A 20,560-nucleotide genomic window follows, 5' to 3' on the forward strand; every position below is an offset into this window, starting at 1 on the left:
AGAAGAAAAGAGAGAAGAATCAAATAGATGCAATACAAAATGATAAAGGGGATATCACCACTGACCCCACAGAAATACAAACTACCATCAGAGAATACTATAAACACCTCTATGCAAATAAACTAGAAAACCTAGAAGAAATGGATAATTTCCTGGACACTTACACTCTCCCAAGACTAAACCAGGAAGAAGCTGAATCCCTGAATAGACCAATAGCAGGCTTTGAAATTGAGGCAATAATTAATAGCCTACCAACCAAAAAAAGTCCAGGACTAGACAGATTCACAGCTGAATTCTACCAGAGGTACAAGGAGGAGTTGGTACCATTCCTTCTGAAACTATTTCAATCAATAGAAAAAGAGGGAATCCTCCCTAACTCATTTTACAAGGCCAACAACATCCTGATACCAAAGCCTGACAGAGATACAACAAAAAAAGAGAATTTTAGACCAATATCCCTGATGAACATCGATGCAAAAAATCCTCTATAAAATACTGGCAAACCAAATCAAGCAGCACATCAAAAAGCTTATCCACCATGATCAAGTGGGCTTCATCCCTGGGATGCAAGGCTGGTTCAACATATGCAAATCAATAAACATCATCCAGCATATAAACAGAACCAAAGACAAAAGCACATAATTATCTCAATAGATGCAGAAAAGGCCTTTGACAAAATTCAACAGCCCTTCATGCTAAACACTCTCAATAAATTCGGTATTGATGGAACGTATCTCAACATAATAAAAGCTATTTACGACAAACCCACAGCCAATATCATACTGAATGGGCAAAAACTGGAAGCATTCCCTTTGAAAAGTGGCACAAGACAGGGATGCCCTCTCTCACCACTCCTATTCAACATAGTATTGGAAGTTCTGGCTAGGGCAATCAGGCAAGAGAGAGAAATAAACGGTATTCAGTTAGGAAAAGAAGAAGTCAAATTGTCCCTGTTTGCAGATGTCATGATTGTATATTTAGAAAACCTCATCGTCTCAGCCCAAAATCTCCTTAAGCTGATAAGCAACTTCAGCAAAGTCTCAGGATACAAAATCAATGTGCAAAAATCACAAGCATTCTTATACACCAGTAACAGACAAACAGAGAGCCAAATCGTGACTGAACTCCCATTCACAATAGCTTCAAAGAGAATATAATACTTAGGAATCCAACTTACAAGGGATGTACAGGATCTCTTCAAGGAGAACTACAAACCACTGCTCAGTGAAATAAAAGAGAACACAAACAAATGGAAGAATATACCATGCTCATGGATAGGAAGAATCAATATTGTGAAAATGGCCATACTCCCCAAGGTAATTTATAGATTCAATGCCATCCCCATTTAGCTACCAATGACTTTCTTCACATAATTGGAAAAAAACTGCTTTAAAGTTCATATGGAACCAAAAAAGACCCCGCATTGCCAAGACAATCCTAAGCCAAAAGAACAAAGCTGGAGGCTTCAGGCTACCTGACTTCAAACTATACTACAAGGCTACAGTAACCAAAACAGCATTGTACTGGTACCAAAACAGAGATACAGACCAATGGAATGGAACAGAGCCCTCAGAAATAATACCACACATCTACAGCCATCTGATCTTTGACAAACCTGTCAAAAACAAGAAATGGGGAAAGGATTCCCTATTTAATAAATGGTGCTGGGAAAATTGGCTAGCCATAAGTAGAAAGCTGAAACTGGATCCTTTGCTTACTCCTTATACAAAAGTTAATGGGTGCAGCACACCAACATGGCACATGTATATGTATGTAACAAACCTGCACGTTGTGCACATGTACCCTAGAACTTAAAGTATAATTTTAAAAAAAATTACTTTCATTATCTTCATTTTTATAGTTATCCTCTACTATGGAAAATGATACTGGTTTTCCACTTAGTATGGCAATAGAAATTAAAGCCAAAAAGAAGTTTAAACGAGCTGCCTGAAAGATAAATATTAGATAAATAATAGTGTAGGTGATATGTTGATGTGGCCAAAGGAAAACAAATTGCAATGTTGCTATGCAAATAATGACACCATTCCAGAATATCTGATCCTTTATTATTTCTTCTGCACATTCTCGTGAGAGGGATTTGGGAACCCAAGAGAGCTAAATTGCCATAGGTACATTTAAGGCAGTACATAGTAGCTTTTACTTATTTAAATCCTTCTACCAATTTCTGGTTTAATAGAAAATGCTTGTCATTAGTTAGGATAGCATTGAGCCTTGAAGTGAAATGTAATTAGACTGCATTATATGTCTTACCTATGATATAGGGTCTGGCCAGGTGTGGTGGCTCATGTCTGTAATCCCTGCACTTTGGGAGGCTGAGGTGGGCGGATCACCTGAGGTCAGGAGTTTGAGACCAGCCTGACCAACATGCAGAAACCCCATCTCTACTTAAAATACAAAATTAGCCGGGCATGGTGGTGCATGCCTGTAATCCCATCTACTCGGGAGGCTAAGACAGGAGAATTGCTTGAACCTGGGAGGCGGAGGTTACGGTGAGCCAAGATCGTGCCATTGCACTCCAGCCTGGGCAACAAGAGCAAAACTCCCTCCCACTACGCAAAAAAAAAAGAAAGCTGTAGGATCTTTACAATATATTATTATAGTGTAATAGAATTTTAGAGCACAAAGAGACATTGCTGACATGTTCTTGATCAGATAAATAGGCCAGTCAGCTCTTTGTCTTAAACCTATAGAAGTATCCTTTGTGAGCACCCCATAGTAAAGACTCACCTGGAACAATTCTGTGTACAGTTCATGTTGGTCAAGGTTTCAAAACCTGACTAGTTTGTTGTTAGCCAAATTTCAAGTAAAGAGAAATGGGATGGCCCAGGAATACCCACTTGAATTCTCTCTCTCAGAAAATAACACCATGGATTTACTAACATTACCTCTGGCACAGATAGTATCATGCATTGCAACATTTATTGATGGAGTTTTCCCAATTTAATATTTCTCATTGTTTCCTCACATGATTAGTACTGCTAGCTGACCTACTAAAAATTTAACACTGACTTATCATTAGAGATGGCGTGCATTTTTCCTACACCATTCCAAAGGAGAACATTAAATGTCTATATTAAATTCAAGCAAAAGTGTGAGAGAAATAATTTCAGCATGTCTCAGGTGTCTTGCTGGCTCTTAAGGTGAATAAGGTGGTGGTGACTGTTCTGCAGAGAGTTTCTCATAAGCAGGTGGAGCATTGGGAACCTGTGAGAACAAGAAAGGGAGAATTTGGTCTTGGTAACAGTGTATATGTTTCTAGGAAAGGGTTAAGTTAAAATAGTTAACATATTTATAGTTTCCCTGTGGACTGAAATTTCTAAGTGTTCACATATAATTTCTGCCCAGTGAAGTAATTGTTAAATTTCACAAGTTTATATGCTGATTGTTGGGGGCAAGAGTAGAGAAAAATAGGGTTAAGGGGTTCCCAAAATCTCAAAAGCTTAGCTATACCTGGATTTTCCATGACAGTAAAAATCTCAAGCCCTAACAAACAAATCACTGAATGCTATTTACCGACACTATATACATTGCATCTTTACCACAGAGATCCTTGTAATTGTGTCTAAAGGCACATTGACACTACCAAATATAAAACAAGAGGATATTGTATCCAGAATAAATGTGTCAGGGCTTCATTTAATGCTCACAACAATTCTGGGAGTGTTTTTATTGTTTTCATGTTACAGAATGGGAAACCAGAGCACAGAGAGGTTAACTCGCTTGCCCATTGTCACACAACTAGTAAGTTGTTGAGGTAAGAATCAAACACAGTAATCTGGCTCCAGAGTCAGTGCTCTCAACCATTATACTGTGTTGTATATGTACTAGTGCTGTCCAATAGAAATATGGTACGTAATTTAATTTTATTTTATTAATTTATTTTTGAGATGGAGTTTCACTCTTGTTGCCCAGGCTGTAGTGCAGTGGCACTATCTCGGTTCACTGCAACCTCCACCTCCTGAGTTCAAGTGATTCTCCTGCCTCAGCCTCCAGAGTAGCTAGGATTACAGGTGTGCACCACCACGCTTGGCTAATTTTTGTATTTTTAGTAGAGACAGGATTTCACCATGTTTGCCAGGCTGGTCTTGAACTCCTGAGATCAGGTGATCCACCCACCTCGGCCTCCCAAAGTGCTGGGATTACAGGTGTGAGCCACCATGTCCGGCCATATGTAATTTTAAAATTTCTAGTAGCTACATTTAAAAAAAGAAACATGTAAAATTAATCTTAAAATGTTTTATTTAACCTAATATTATCAGAATATTTATTTCAAAATGAATCAATATAAAAATAATTAATGAACCATTTATCTTCTTTTCCACATACTAATATCTTTGAAATATGGTATGTATTATAATACATCTTATTTTAAACTCCTATAAGTGTTCAGTTGCACCACGTGACTAGTGGCTAAGCCATCAGACAGCACAGCTCTATACAATAAATAATAGGTACTTTATCCCTCCCCTCTGCATATATCTACATCCATTAAAAAGGCAAGTATGACTAAAAACATAAAAGAATATTGTATCCAGGACTAAGTTCTTCCTTTGGATCTTACATGTAGGGCTCTCATTATTGACCCTGGAAACTCTGGGTATGTGACAACACAATTTAAGAAAATCCCTGTGCTTCCCTTGTTTTTTGTTTTTATTATTATTTATTTTTTATTCTCATAAAATACACAAAAAAGTTGCCATTTTAACCATTTTTAGGTATATATAGTTCAGTGGCAACGAGTACATTCACATTGTTCTTGCTTTTTAAATGGAAATCATTGTATTCACTTGAGTTAAAAACAGCCATTCATGAAAATACCCTTATGAAGGATCTCAACCTACCACAGGTTCACAATTTTTCTCTTGAAGAGACAGTTTGCTGTCCTGATGATCAAACCCTTCTTGTGGGCATCTTCTTGTTAAGGCGCATTGAGTGCCAACATGAAGACTTTTATCCTGAAATGTAAATTGATAAAGGTGAGTGGGAAGAAGAAGTAACTGAATCCATTTTAGAAAAGAGAAGGGAAGCCAAAGTTTTAAGAATGAGTTTTAATCTAGGTTCTGCCACTTACTTGCTGTGTGCCTTCAGTCTTATCACTTTGCCTCTCTGAATTCTGAGTTTGCATCTAGGAAGATAATACCCACCTACCTCTCAAAATTGTTGTGGGAATTAACTAGAGGTAAAGCTCTAGTGCAGTGCCTGGGACCCAATAGGTGGTCAAAGAATATTTCTGAAGGGAAGGATAAGAAGACTGAATCTACAAAAGGAACACTCTTATGAAATTATCCATCAGTAGTGAAGCAGAAATAAAGACTTTGTCAAACAAAAATTGAGGGAATTCGTTGCCAGTAGACCTGCCTTGCAAGAAACATTTGAAGTTCTTTAGAGAAAAAGAAAATAACATAGGTCAGAACCTTGTATCTACATAAAGGAAGAACATCCAAGAATGAATAAGTGAAGGTAAAATAAAAACTTTTTTTTTTTTTTTGAGACAGCGTCTCACTCTGTTGCCCAGGCTGGAGTGTAATGGCGTGATCTCAGCTCACTGCAACCTCTGCCTCCTGGGTTCAAGCAATTCTCCTGCCTCAGCCTCCCAAAACTTCCTTTTTCTTTCTTTCTCTTTTTTTTTTTTTTTTTTTTTTTAGGAGACATGATCTTGCTAAGCTGCCCAGGCTGGTCTTAAACTCCTAAACTCAAGCAATCCTCCTGCCTAAGCCTCTGAGTAGCTGAGACTACAGGCATGCACCACTGTACCCAACATATTCATCTTAGTTGATTTAACAGATAATAGTTTGTTCAAAAATGAATAATAGCTACAGTGTATTTAATTGTGTATGCTTATATACACTTGAAATGAATAACAGCAATGATACAAGGGAAAGGAATGTTAACAGAAAGAAAAAAACTGCAAAATATTTTAAAGAGGTTTATTCTGTGCCAATATGAATGACCATGGCCAGGAGAACAGTCTCAAGAGGTCCTGAGAAAGTGTGCCTGAGGTGGTTGGGTTATGATTTGGTTTTATACATTTCAGGAAGGCAGGAATTGTAGGTAAAAATCATAAATCCATACACAGAAGGTATATTTTGGGTCAGCCTGAAAAGGCAGGACATCTCAAAGCAGAGGCTTACAAGTCACAGGTGAGTTTTAGGGATTCTTTAGTTGGCAGTTGGTTGAAAGTTCAGCTCTGTCTTAAGACTTGAAGTCAGTATAAAGGAATGCTTAAGATAAGGGAGTCTGCAGTCTGTCACGTGATGCTATACCAGAGTCAATTTGGAAAGTAAACCACATTATACAGGGTTAATTTTTTTAAAAAACAACATTTTATGGTTTGAAGGGCGTGATTTAACCCTTTCCTTGCATTGTCTTGTTCCTAATTTGATATTGCCACAAAGAGTTAATTCTGTCAGTCCTATAATCTCTATTTTAAAATTAATGCTAGTCAGTTGTAACTAAAACTCTAAAAGGGAGGGTGTATAATGAGGCATCTCTCATCTCCCTTCCCATCATGGCCAAGACTCAGTTTTTCAGGTTTCCCTGGGGTCCCCTTGGCCAAGAGGGGGTCCATTCAGTTGGTTGGAGGATGTAGGTTTTGTTTTTAGTTTACAGGAGGAAGGAATTAGGATTATTTTATTTTAAGATGCTCATAATGCCTATGAAATGGTATAGTGTTATTTGAAAGTGGGCTTGAATTAGTTGTAAATGTTTGTTGCAAACTCTAGGGAAACCACTGAAAAAAAGTAAAAAAGAAGTGTAAGGCGGGGCATGATGGCTCATGCCTATAATCCCAGCACTTTGGGAGGCCGAGACGGGCGGATCACGAGGTCAGGAGATTGAGACCATCCTGGCTAACACAGTGAAACCCCGTCTCTATTAAAAATATAAATAATTAGCCAGGCGTGATGGCAGGTACCTGTAGTCCCAGTTACTCAGGAGGCTGAGTCAGGAGAATGGCATGAACCCAGGAGGCGGAGCTTGCAGTGAGCCAAGATCGCGCCACTGCCCTCCAGCCTGGGCAACAGAGCGAGACTCTGTCTCAAAAAAAAAAACAAAAGAAGTATAACTGGACTGGGCATGGTGGCTCACGCCTGTAATCTCAAGCACTTTGGGAGGCTGAGGCGGGCGGATGGCCTGAGCTCAGGAGTTCGAGACCAGCCTGGCCAACACGGTGAAACCCCATCTCTACTAAAAATACAAAAATTAGCCAGGCATGGTGGCGCACACCTGTAATCCCAGCTACTTGGGAGGCTGAGGCAGGAGAATCACTTGAACCCAGGAAGTGGAGGTTGCAGTGAGCCGAGATCACACCACTGCATTCCAGTCTAGGTGACAGAGCGAGACTCTGTCTCAAAAAAAAAAAAAAAGTAAGTGCATAGAGAAAGATATACCATGCTAACACTAATGAAAAGAAAGTAGGAGTTCCTATATTAGTTTCAGAAGGAGAAGATTTCAAGGAAAGTCATCAGGAATAAAGAGGGATATTACATAATGATAAAGGTGTTCATTCTCCAAGAAGACATAACAACACTTAACATGCATGTACCTAAGAACACAGCATCAAAATACATGAAACAAAAACTGATAGAACTGCAAGAAAAAGTAGTTGCATCCACTATGAAGTTGGAGTTATAGTTGGAGGCTTCAACATCTCTCTATCAGAAATAGACAAAGCCAGCAGGTTAAAAATCAGTAAGGACTAACTCATTGTGTGAGGCTAGCATTACCCTAACATCAAAAACAAAGATATTACAAGAAAAGAAAACTACAATTCATTATCTCTCATAAATATAGATGCAAAAAAATCTGAACAAAATATTAGCAAATCAAATCTAGCAATGTATAAAAGTGGAACTCAACAAAATCTTCGATTAGATATAATAGACATCTATAGGCTACTTCATCCAATGACAACAGAATACACTTTCTTTTCAAGCTCAGAACATTCACCAGGATAAACCAAATTCTGGGCCACACAACACATCTTAACAAATTTAAAAGAATAGAAATTATACAATGTTTGCACTTAGACTATAATAGAATTAAAGTAGAAATCAATACAGAAAGATAACTGAAAAATTCCCAAACACTTGGAGATTAAACAACACACTTATATGTAACACATGGGTCAAAGGAGAAATCTCAGGAGAAATTTAAATATATTTTGAATTAAATGAAATTAAAATATGATGTCAGAATTTGTGGGATACTGCTTGGCAGTGCAAGCAGTATTTAGAGGGAAATGTATAACATTGAATGTGTATATTAGAGAATGAGAAAGGTCTAAAATCAATCTAAGCTTTCACCTTAAGAAAATAAAGAGGACAGCAAATTAAATCCAAAGTAAGCAGAAAAATAAAAATTAGAGAAGAAATCCATGAAATTGGAAACAAGAAATCAGCAGAGCACAATGACTCATGCCTATAATGCCAGCACTTTGGGAGGACAAGGCAGGAGGACTGCTTGAAGCCAGGAGTTTGAGACCAACCAGAGCAACATAGTGAGACTGTCTCTACAAATTAAAAAAAAAAAAAAGAAAATTAGTCAGATGTGGTGGCACATGCTATAGTCCTAGCTACTACGGTAGCTAGCTGTAGTCCTAGCTACTCAGGAGGCTGAGCCAGGAGGATTGCGTGAGCCCAGGAGTTCAAGGTAACAGTGAGCTATGATTTTGCCACTGCACTCCAGTCTGGGTGACAGAATGAGACCCTGTCTCTAGAAAAAAAAAGAAAGTCAGTAGAGTAAATCAATGAAACCAAATGCCGATTCTGGGAAAAGATCAATAAAATTGATAAGCCTTTAGCCACGCTAAGAAGAAAAAAGAAGGCACAAACTGCTATTATCAGAAATAGTAATGGACATTAGAAGGATAAGCAAGAAATACTATGAACAACTATGCTCACAAATCTGAAAACGTAGGTGAATGTAACAGTTCTTTGAAAGACACAATCTGTCAAAATCCACACAAGAACTAGACCATCTGAAGAGATTTATATCTATTATAAAAACTGATCAATAATAACTTTCTAAAACAGAAAGCACCAGACCCAGATGAGTTCAGTGGTGAGTTCCACCAAACATTTAAGAAAGAAATTATACCAGTCCTCTATAACCTCTTTCACAAGATTGAAGCAAAGGGAATAATTTGTAACTCATTGCTATGAGGCCAGCATTACCCTAATACCAGACAGATATTGCAAAACAAGAAAACTACAGCTCAATATCTCTCATGAATATAGATGCAAAAAATCTCAACAAAATATTATCAAGTTAAACTAAAAATGTATAAAAGGAATTACACACCATGACAAAGTGGGATTTATCCCAGGTATGTAAACCTGGTTCAATATTGAGAAATCAGGCCAGGTGTGGTGGCTCACGCCTGTAATCCCAGCACTTTGGGAGGCCGAGGCAGGTGGATCGCTTGTGGTCAGAAGTTCGAGACCAGCCTGGGCAATATGGTGAAACCCCATCTCTACAGAAAATACAAAAAAATTTAGCCAGGCGGTGGTGGCTTGCATCTGTGGTCCCGGCTACTTGGAAGTTTGGGATGGGAGGATCACCTGAGCCTGGGAGGTGAAGGTTGCAGTAAGCTGAGATTACACCACTGCACTCCAGCCTAGGGGACAGAATGAGACCCCATGTCAAAAAAAAGAAAAAAAAGAAGAAGAAGAGAGAAATGAATTATTCTGATACATCAATAGACTAAAGAAGAAATTCGCAAGATTGTATCAATAGATGTAGAAAAAGCATTTGAAAAATCAAACACCCATTCATAATTTAAAACTCTCAATAAATTAGGGATAGAGGGAAACTTACCCAAGTTTGTTGAAGAATATCTAGGTACAAAAAATTAACAGTTAACATCATACTTGAAGCTTTTCTGCTAAGATCAGGAACAAGGCAAGGATGTCCTGTCTCACCACACCTTTTCAACATCATACTGGAAGTCCTAACTAATGCAATAAACTGGAAAAGGATTTAAAAGGTGTACTGATTGGGAAGAAAAAAATAAAACTGCCCTTGTCAATTTTTCTTTTTCTTTTTTTTAAAGCCTCTCACTGACCATAGGATAAGAGTATGATCCACTCTACCAGTTCACTGCCAGTTTTCTGTATTTACATTAAAACTGGGTGTACATTTTAAAATACGGATTCCCGAATCCCACCACCAGAGATGATCCCAGAATCTGCCTTTTAGCAAGGACTCCAAAGTATTCCAGTGCAGGTGACCACTGACCATGCATTGAGAAACACAGTGCCTTGACACATGAGTGTAAACTGAGCTGAGAGCAAGGGCTATGAAATTCTCCAAGAATCAAAAGTATTTTGTCTTGAACTTCCAAGTAAAGATGTAAAACTGCTTAATATAAAAACCACTGTCCAGTTTATTACAAATCATTTCCCACTTCCTCTTGCAGAAACAGGTTGCTACAAAAAGCAGCCTTTCCTTTCAAAAGATGTTTTCCAGGGCTCAGGGGAATTGTTAACCAAAGGAGAAATTTTAAGAGATCTAAATTCCAGCCAGCCTCTCTACTATTCTGTGGTCAAATGGAAATTGAAAAGTAGACATTTCAAGCTTAATGAAGATTGTTAAAGATGAAGTAATTCACATGCCCAAAGCTTATATTTAATGTCATTTATAGCCCTTTACTTTAAAATGAAAATAGAATCACTGAAGACAGAAAGGGAGGTAATTATGTAATTAAATGCAATACTTAATATACTATTTTACATAATTTTGCCTAAACTTAGACTTCTGATCTCCAAACTGGCTTTTCTAGATATATGAAAATCTCAAAATAAGATTTTAATATTAATTTTAAAAATAAATATGGAAATTAAATAAACCAAGAAATTTAAACACGTTTCCCTCTCAAAAAGTCTCAGAAACTACAAACCACTGATCTAATCCTAGAGGAATGGAGGCATAGAGTTTGAATTTGAAACTTACCAAGCAAAATGTTCACAGTGTCTGAGCACATGACATTAAGACTCTCTGTTATTTTTCAGTTGAATGAGTTTAAGATGAGAGCATTGAAGCAGAAAAGAAAAATTATTGCATTTGTGTTCAGTAGGATCAAGCTAATAATTATAGTTAGTTAGGAAATGAGTACCAATATACTGAGTTTGTATAGCTTTAGTTCTTGAAAGACTAAACATGTTTTTGATATACAAATATATAATGAAATCAAAATATAGAAGAAAATATGTATTAAATAAAAATGGATATACATTGTGTTACATCACAGATTTCCAAAGTGTGTGGGTGTACGATAGAGCTAGTGAGTCTTGGAGAAGTTGCATTCTAGTCTCCAAGCAACTCAATGGCAGACAATGGGACCAAGTCCTAATGCCACACAATTAAGTGACTACTATGTGCCAGGCACTGTGCTGGGCATTGGAGATATGAAGATGAGTAAGAAATATTCTCTGTTCTGGTTCATACATGGGGAAGGTGGAAGGGTAGAAGAGGCAAACAGTAAATAGCCAATTACAAGGCAATGTCATAACCCCATGCTAGAGTTACAAATGGAATTATATGGCAGAGATTAAAGTCCTCCCCTACTAACCTGTTGTGGACAGCCATATGAGCAGGAATTCTATACCTAACTTTCTAACCCAAGGCTTTCCTCAAGTATTTCCTCCAATATTGGAGTCTTGTTCAGATTCATCAACTCCTCCTCCTCCTTCCCTCTAAATGTCAGCACACTAGAGGGCTATGCTCGGTGGGTGTGTCAGCCCCCAAACTTGCCCTGCCTTTTATGGTTTGTATTTGTATTTATGCTCTGGAAAGACAGACATTGGGGAACAGGAGACATGAGACTGCCCAAGTTTCTTGGCAAAGAGGGAAAGAATCCAGAGTTGCATCTCTCACCTTCTCCTCATCAGCTTGCCAAGCTTCAATCCCTACCCCACACCAACCCTCCTCTCTTTCACAGGACCTTTTCCTCTAAATGAAGTGCTTGCTGAATGAGGAATGGGACTTTCCAACATCTTTTGTAAAGATAATTTTTTTCCATTTTGCATCAACCTGAAAAAGCTCTCAGATCTGTAATAACGAGAGAGAGAGAGAGATTGAGATCTATGGAGAATGCTTTTGGGTGTTGAAGTGCTAAAGTGCTACCTAGCTTTGAAGCAAGATTGCTGAAATCTGTAGTTTTTATAGCTTATAAACTCAGTTGATGTTCCCCATTCATGGAGGATACTGGTACCAGAAGACTGGATTGTGTAATTGTGTTCGCTTACTGCATATTTGGGTAAAAAAGAAAGAAAATACTATTAAAACCTTTGGCCATCTAAGAAGGATGCAGCCTGTTAAAAAACACACAGTGACCTTTTGTGCTGATGCAGGGAGGATGGTTTCCTCATTGCACTGATGATATCCTGGGATGCTTAGTGTAGAGTCAGAAGAATTTGGAATTCACAGGTAACCAGTGAGGAAAGGGGTAAAGAAGCAAGGTAGGAAGACCAGGTCACAAAGTGGAGTAACAGAACCAGCAAGAATTCTCAGAAGTGATAAAACCTTAGGTGTGTAAGAATACTCCTGTTTGCTATAAGGGAACCTCAACCCCCTTCCCCTGTGCCCTATAAACCGTCAGTGCTTAGCTGTACACAACATCCAGGTACCCAAGTTTGCTGTGAGTAGAACCAAAAAGACAGGCGCTATAGTTTGAATGTGTCCCCCAAAATTCATGTATTGGAAATTTAATCCCCAGTGGAACAATGGTGAGAGGTAGGACTTTTAAGAGGTGATTAAGTCATGAGGACTCTGTCCTCATGAATCGATTAATGTTATTGCAGGAGTGTGTTTGTTATTGCAAAAGTAGGTTTGTTATAAAAGTGAGTTTGGGCTGTGTGTGGAGTGTTTCGCACTTGTAGTCTCAACATTTTGGGAGGCCGAGGCAGGAAGATCCCTTTAGCCCAGGAGTTTGAGACCAGCCTGGGCAACATAGTGGGACCTCGTCTCTACAAAAAAAAAAAAAAAAAAAAGTTTTTTTAATTAGCCGGGTGTGGTGGCACATGCCTGTGGTCCCAGCTGCTCTGGAGGCTGAGACAGGAGGATGGCTTGAGCCCAGGAGGTCAAGGCTACAGTGACTCATGATCACCACTGTGTTCCATCCCAAGATTTCCTGTTTCAAAAAAAAAAAAATGAGTTCAGCTCCCTCTTGCTGTCACTCTCTTGCCCATGTGATGCCTTCCACTATGATGTGACACAGCAGGAAGGCCTCACCAGGTGTGGCCCCTAGATCTTGGAGTTCCCAGCCTCCACAACTGTAAATCAAATGAATTTCATTTATTTATAAATTGCAGTCTCTGGTATTCTATTATAGTCACAGACTAAGGCACAGGGCAAGTTCCTGGTTGGGGTTCATGCCTGAGCAGAAGCAAAGGAAGAGTTGCCAAAGTACAATGTAGCAAAAGAGGCATCAGAAGGTGGAATCAGAGCTAGAGGTTGTAACGAGGCAATTATCTGACTCTGCAGAGACTCAGAGGAAAGAACTGGAAAGAGGGCCCTGGACCTGGAGGGATTTCAGCTGTGGGAACTATACCAACCATCAAGGCTCTGTATCCATTTCGTCTTCTACAATACCAACAGCCGATGAGCAGTAAGATTCCCAGGATCACTGTCAGGATGCCAATCCCAGCGGCCCTGGCCCAAGAGATAGACAAATCCGCTTTGTCATTGAAACATTGTTCTACATTATGATGAAGCATAAATCAATCTTTCTCTTCATGTGGGCTTTGACTGCCCAGAGCAGCATCTCCCAGTGTCCAGGTAGTTTCCCACCTCCCACACTGGGCACCCCACCAGGCCTCCAGCACCTGGATCTAGTGCAGGTCTTTATCTAGGAGCCTCTCAAGTGTGTGCCCACAGGAGCACTGCTAATTGACATGGCCCAGGCACCCAAGTTCCAGGTACAAGAAGAGCCATAGTAATTGGTCTTTATGTGGACAGTGTATTTAGTGGGGCTAAATTATCTTTTCTTCTCATCAGGCTGTTTTAGAACATTTTCTCTAATTCAGCCCACAAAAAGAAAATAGAAATGAACACTGACTCATCTACTAAAAGCCAGGTGCTGTACTAAACATTCATTAGCTTATTCAATTCTCACATCAACACTGGAGGGTAGACACCATTTATCATCCCCTATTTTCACAGATGAGGAAATAAAAGGCCGAGGATACATGACTCACTGGTGATCATACAGAGCTAGCACAAAACAGAGCTTGGATCTGAACCTGAATCCGTCTCAATTATGTTCGTGCCCTCCCTTCCCTAAACTCCCCGCTTTGCTCCTTGCAGCCCTAGGGAGAAGTGTCTGGGCTGAACCTACAGCAAAGCCGTAGCATTACTTATTGAGAAGGATCTTGTCTAAGCAGCAGGGTGCCAATCTGGGGGTCTACACCAGCCTCTTGGGCCCTGTGTTCAGTGACCCCTGGGAAGCATTACAGTTACCACAGAGACCCTGAAAACAGGGCCTGGAGCTGTTCACTCCTGGCAAGCATCTTCAGTTAGCTAACATCTACTTGATCACAGCATGATCAAAATCGACAGAACTGACTGTTATCTGTGGTTGTCAACTCGCTAAGAAAGTTTCTGCTGAGCTGAGTGACTTATAAGAGACTGAGCAGCTACAGGAGAAGCAAAGTTTAAGGCTTCTCCTGGAGAGACTTTTGCTCAGTACCATCTACTGGACAACTTCTGTCTCAAGGCTGAGGAGACATCAAGCTTATCCTGTCCGTCTGCAAACGGGATGGAGAGAACCATGGGATGACAGTGCTAGATGGAAACTCTGACTTATGTAGGTCAGTCCACCCACTTTATAGATCAGGAAGCTGAGACCTATGAAGATTCATCAACATTACCATCACCATAGTGACTACCATTCATTGAGCACCAATTTGTGCCAGGCACTGGGCTAGACAGCCCCACATATATGCTTTTATTTCATCCTAACCACAGTCCTCTGAGGTAGGAATGGTGTTCATTTTATAACTGATGTTATGCTGGTCAAATGCCCAGGGCTGCACAACCAGTAAGTGGCAGAACCAACATTCACAGCAACTGGCACTGGAAACTTAGCAAGTGAGCACCAGAATTTGGGCCAGATCCAGGTCTCCCAGGCCAGTGCTTTTCCTGCAGAGTCACTCTTTCCTGAATTGAAGCTGTCACAAGTGTGTTCTCATGACTGAAGGCAGCTGATTCAACTCCCAACATGCCTGTGCTCTCATTTCACCCTGTGGCATCCGCTTGAACATCTTGACACAGACAGAGCTCTGTTCCAGCACTTTATGCATCGTCACATGGTGCTCACAACATGCCCAAGTGACTGACAGTGAAAAGCACCAGGGTATGCCACACACATTGGAAGAACCCACTGCCCAGTTTGGCAGGGCTCCTCAGAGTGTCTTCCAAATGTCACCTGCAGCAGAATCACCTGAGATGCACGCTGAGGTGCAGATCATAGGACTCCACCCCTGGCCTAGCCAATCAGCCTCTTAGGTGGCAGCACCTAGGAATCTGCATTTTAACAAGTTCCATGGATGACTTGTGTCCACTCAACTGTGAGAACTGCTCTCCACTGAGGTTTCAAAGAGATTGATAATACTCAAAGCAGATATGTAGTCCTTCCTGGCTGGATGTGGAAACTTAATTTGCATCATTCTTCCTCATTCCACCTGCTGGCACAATTGTGAGAAGGATAAATAGTCTCATATCTTAGGGATGCATTGCTTTAATGAAGTTGGCCCTGTTGTGCAGGATCCTGATTTTATGCAAAAAAATTTTAAAAAAAAAGAAGATGGCCCCATTCCCCTACCTCCATCCCACCTATTTAAACAAACAGCAACGGGGGCAGGGACTTTTCATGAGAGGAATGAGTTTTGACATTGGTGCCGTGTGCAGTTACTTATTTTCTGGACGGATCTCCTTCAGTACCTGCACAAGATCATGATGTTCCATGTATTCAGGGGTTCCTTCACTCACAGTCTGAAGTTAAGTGTTTCAATGTGCTGGAAGCTTTGGCTATCTGACCCTTCTACAGACAGCAAAATGTCAAAAGGAATTACTTTCTCTTTATAGAGGGATGGCTCCCACACATATGGGTTGAGTGGGTATTTTTCTTTTGTGCTGGAATCCAGAAGTTCCCTCCTGTTCTCAAGGAAAATGTCAGATAACCCACCTGACCCTGCTTATGCACATCATTCAAGTTGCAAGACACAGAAAGCTTGTGCCTTCAGTCAAGGGATTCCTTCACATGATAATGGTCATAACCCCCTTTGCCCTTTATTAAGACATTGTCCCTTAACTCCAAACCTACCTTTCTATGCTCTGCTCTCTGATGCTGGAACTGGACTCTGCAAATGCCACTTCTCCTTTGCCCACTGGCTCCCATTGGAGTACTCTAGAGAGGGCCTGCAAACCTAGGAGGTCAGGAAGGAGCAGCTCCTTCCAGTGTGCTTCCTGCTCCCGTCATCATCACCCCAGCAATGCTGACATTGTCTGTACATGCCAAGCACCAGCTCGTTTTCTGGCATTCTCAGAGCCAGCTTCATTATGCCCCTCCCCAGCAGAGCACTGGCTGACCAGTGCTCCCACCTCAGAGGCATGAGTATTTGATTCATGCCCCTCACTTCTAAGCTCCGGAGACACCAGAACCAGCCAAACAGAAATCTCTCCTTAGAGATCTGGGTCCCATTTCTGTGGGTTCCCTCCTCCCAATTCTAGGTCCTGATGGCCTCACCCTTCCCTTTGTTCCCCTAGACATAGGGGTAGAAGCAGCATTCTGTGGGTACAGCCTTGGTTACCCCTGTGCCTTCTTTGCCTCCTCAGTCTCAGTCCCATGCCTGTTTAACCAGCTTCTTATATTAAAGTCTGTATGTTGAACCACCTGGTTGGTTTCTTCCTGACTAGAACCTGAAAGTTACCTTGTTCAGGTTGTGGGTACACCTGGCTATGAGGTTCCCCAGCTGGGCGTGATGGCCCTACATGGCAAAGGACAACTCCACTTTCAGCCTACTGAGCTGACAAGCATCAGCCTCCAGCTTCACACTGAGAAATACTGACCTCTGCCCTAGCCTCTTGTTGGATGGGATTGTGCAAATATTTGCCTCTGCTGGCCTGCAGCATAACACTTAAGAGCATGGACTCTGGGGGCAAGCAGACCTGGATTTAAATCCCAGTGCCACCATGTCTGGCCACACATTTCCTAATTTCTCTAAACCTTTCTTCATTTACAACACAGCAAGAATGATACACACAGGTGCCACGGGGGAGGGGGTGGGCGGGGGTGGAGCAATAAGCAGAAGTGACGTGTGTCCCTTGAAAGGAATGGTCCTAGCCTGTCCTTCACCTCCTGCTTTCTGTTGGCAAGATGTGGAAGTGATGGCACAACATCTTCAGCCATGGAGACAAAAGCGACATCCCAGGGGAGTAACCAGCAAGAAGAAAAGGAACAGGCCTTGAACTCTTTACTCTTGAATTTTTACACGAGACATAAAACTTTATTTTAAAGAAGAGTCTGTTGAGTGATTATACGGAAGCTGAAACGATTAACTAATACCATGGCCAATGGGCTCCCCTCCCTTAAAGAGTATATTTTTGCTCTCAGGACATTTTCTGAGAAGATACCGCTGCCCTCAACTCCAACTGGCCAGGGATATTAGAGGATCCTATACCAGGGTCTTCTGAGGAAATGCCGAATTCTTCCTCAGTACCTTTGTTGGGTCTTACATCTTGCTGGTCCCTGCGGTTGACTGTTAAAGATGGTTCAACAGCTCTTTCCAAAGAAAGAGCAGGTTCGCAGGGAGTTCTGGACAGACCACATAAGAGGGTATTGTCCTGTTGGAGTCCCACACAGAGGGTGGGGCCTCCCCTGCCCCCGCCGCCCAGCACGTACAGAGTATGTCCCTTTCCCACTCCCAGCACGTACAGAGTATGTCCCTTTCCCACTCCCAGCACGTACAGAGTATGTCCCTTTCCCACTCCCAGCATGTACAGAGTATGTCCCTTTCCCACTCCCAGCACGTACAGAGTATGTCCCTGCAGCCTCTGGGTTTTCATCACCACACTTATATTTGCTGAAATTAATCTCATGCCTAACTCTCCCACTAGGTTGTGAGTTTTTTCAAAGATAAAAACAGTATCTCAGGCCAGTATATAATGCTTAGCATTTAGAAATGCTTAATCATATAAATAGTTATTTTTAATTCACTCATAATATCCAACACCTTTCCTTAGGATAAAGTTATGCTGCAAAGGCTGTGACTTCAGTCTTCCTCTCGAGTCTGGCTGTGGGCTGAGTCACATGCACCTGCCCATCATCCTCACTGGCTCCTTGGCAACTCACTTTTATTCTGTCTGCAAACCACCTTCAGGAGCTTGAGTGGAGGAGACAGAACAAGGATTGAGGAAAGAGGCATTGTGACTCTGAACAGATGTTTTTCCACTTGGGAACCTACAGATAAGGCCCAATAGTCAAAGTGCACCCAAAAATGGCAAGATCCAACCTTATACCATTCCCATCTTCCTGCCTATTTGGCCTCAGAGAAGCTTGACTGAGCCCCTTGTAGAAGCACAGAATCTCCTCCCCTTGTTGCCAGGGATGTTACTGTCTGGGGAGATAAACACTAGGGAGATTTATGAGCAGGCATGTGCTGGTGGAAGTCAGCAGGCTGTGTCAGCAAATGGCAAACTGGAAGCCCTGCTGGGTCTGGTTTTGAACTTACTCTTCAGCTGTGATGTAAGAGTGGCCGTGCCCCTTCTTGGGGTAACCATAGATGAAGTGAGCATCTTCTCTTGGCATCTTGTAGGGTCAGGGCACAGGACACCTAACAGAAGAAGCATGTGGGCATCATTAATGCATCCAAAGCCACCCTGTTCATCGTCTCATAAAGACCCACAACAGCATCCTTACTAGATGACCAATATCCACAGTCAGGACCCTTTGGTTTCTCTCTGTGAGGAGATTTGCACCTGCTTCTTTCATTGATATCAAGGGCTTTGACAATAGCTCAGGTTTCTAACCCCTCCTACTAACTAAAGTTCAAAGAAGAAACTACAAATGAAAGCAAAAAGACTCAGTTATTATTTGGTGAAAAAAATGTTCTTCATGTGCCTTCAATTTGACTCTGCACCATAAACTTCTAGAGAAACAAACAAACAATGCATTTTTACTGATTCTCCACCTTCCCTGGCCCAGGGCTGTGGCTAATAAAATAAGAGGAGTTATTTTTCTCCAAAGTTATTATTGGATATCAGTCCACAGACAGACAGAGGCTATGATACATAATGTATGTTTCCCAGAGCACCTGTTGCCTGTGCCTTGCGAGGGTGCATGAGGTTGAACGCTGAGCACAGCATCTTCCAGCCCAGCTTTTCAGCAAAGGAAACCACCCCACACAGGGGCTTCAGCTTGTCACCAGGCACTCCACCCAAAACAAGCTGAGGAAGCCCAGGACCTGACTTTATCTAACAATGTGTTTCCCTTTCTACTTAAGTCAATTTCTGCTTCTCTCTGATTCAAGTCCCTTGGCTAGCATTTTTTTTTTTTAACTAGAACATATACAAATGAACAACAACAAAAACTGTCCATAAACTGCAGTGGCCGTAATTCAAGTATGCTCATTAAAAACCAATAATGGAAGCTCCTTTCCTTGTTATTGTGTATTTTTCTGCTCTCTTACTGTTCTCAGGAATTTCAAAGGTCTGATCCCCATAGAATTATATTAATGAGCTCCAGTTTAAAACAGCAGGGAGGGGTGGGAGAGAAGAGTGGGGATTTCACCACATGACCCCTTTCCACTGGGACATTTTATGTGTAATTTACCCTTCCCAGTTGTAAAAAAAGAAATTAAAGTCAAACTCACTGATCCTCTCAAGTGAATAATATAGGAGTGAACCCTGTGTTCAAAATGACAGAATGGAAACTTAATTCTTCATTAAATTGTTTTCATACATCCCATACCTCAAGCTCAGAACCTTGGCAAATGGTTTAGCAACAGCAAACGCGCCTCTTACTACTCAGACCGGAAGAAGTGGTTCTTTAAGTGACAGGAGAACACATCTACCTCAGGGAGGCTGCTTCTCCCCGGCAAGCTGCCATCCTGAATAATTGCTTTTCTTCTTGGTAGTCTTAGAGGACTGAGAGAGGATTCAGGAGGAGACTTTGTGAGCCCTCTGAAGTTGGAGACTGACAAACGTTGCAGAGAAATTCTGTTGACGTCACACATCAGTGGGGCAATGAGGGTAGGCAGAGGACTTCACCAGAATTTCCCAAATCCTATTCTGGGAGAAAAGGAGAAAAGGACTATGATTATAGCAAGACGGCAATGCTCTTACCTTCCTGAATGAGAGAGTACTCCGTCCGCTGGCTGGCCGCATGTGTGAAGACTGCTTCTCTGGCTCTTAATCTTTTTGACTTATTTTTTTTCCTGGTCTTGAGTCCCATGATAGTCACAGGTTTAGATTTCTGACAGGGTCGTCTGTAATTGCTTAATTGGCATGAAAGAAACCAACTTCATTCCTTCCTTCAAAAAGT

General features: G+C 41.1%; 1 protein-coding gene across 1 annotated transcript; it reads right to left on the reverse strand.

Annotated features, from left to right (window-relative positions):
* Positions 1–2,049: 2,049 nt before the first annotated feature.
* Positions 2,050–20,413, reverse strand: MLANA (melan-A). The gene is made up of 5 exons (XM_015117719.3): positions 20,362–20,413; positions 18,750–18,851; positions 13,575–13,671; positions 4,863–4,976; positions 2,050–3,225 (listed from the first exon to the last, which is right to left on the reverse strand). The coding sequence occupies exons 2-5, from the start codon at positions 18,824–18,826 to the stop codon at positions 3,157–3,159; spliced, it is 357 nt and encodes a 118-aa protein (XP_014973205.1). The 5' UTR covers positions 18,827–18,851; positions 20,362–20,413; the 3' UTR covers positions 2,050–3,156.
* Between the last annotated feature and the right edge of the window lie 147 nt (positions 20,414–20,560).

Source organism: Macaca mulatta, chromosome 15 (genome assembly GCF_049350105.2).
Source record: "Macaca mulatta isolate MMU2019108-1 chromosome 15, T2T-MMU8v2.0, whole genome shotgun sequence".
Taxonomy (NCBI): Eukaryota; Metazoa; Chordata; class Mammalia; order Primates; family Cercopithecidae; genus Macaca; species Macaca mulatta.

What these genes read in the sequence shown, in the direction of transcription:
- MLANA (XM_015117719.3), bottom strand. Translation starts at nt 18,826, where the DNA reads ATGCCAAGAGAAGATGCTCACTTCATCTATGGTTACCCCAAGAAGGGG. An exon ending in TCTTACATCACAGCTGAAGA is followed by an intron (nt 13,672 to 18,749) that starts GTAAGTTCAAAA and finishes CTCTTGGGCCAG; the next exon opens with GGCCGCTGGGATTGGCATCC. An exon ending in ATGGATACAGAGCCTTGATG is followed by an intron (nt 4,977 to 13,574) that starts GTTGGTATAGTT and finishes TTTACATTTCAG; the next exon opens with GATAAAAGTCTTCATGTTGG.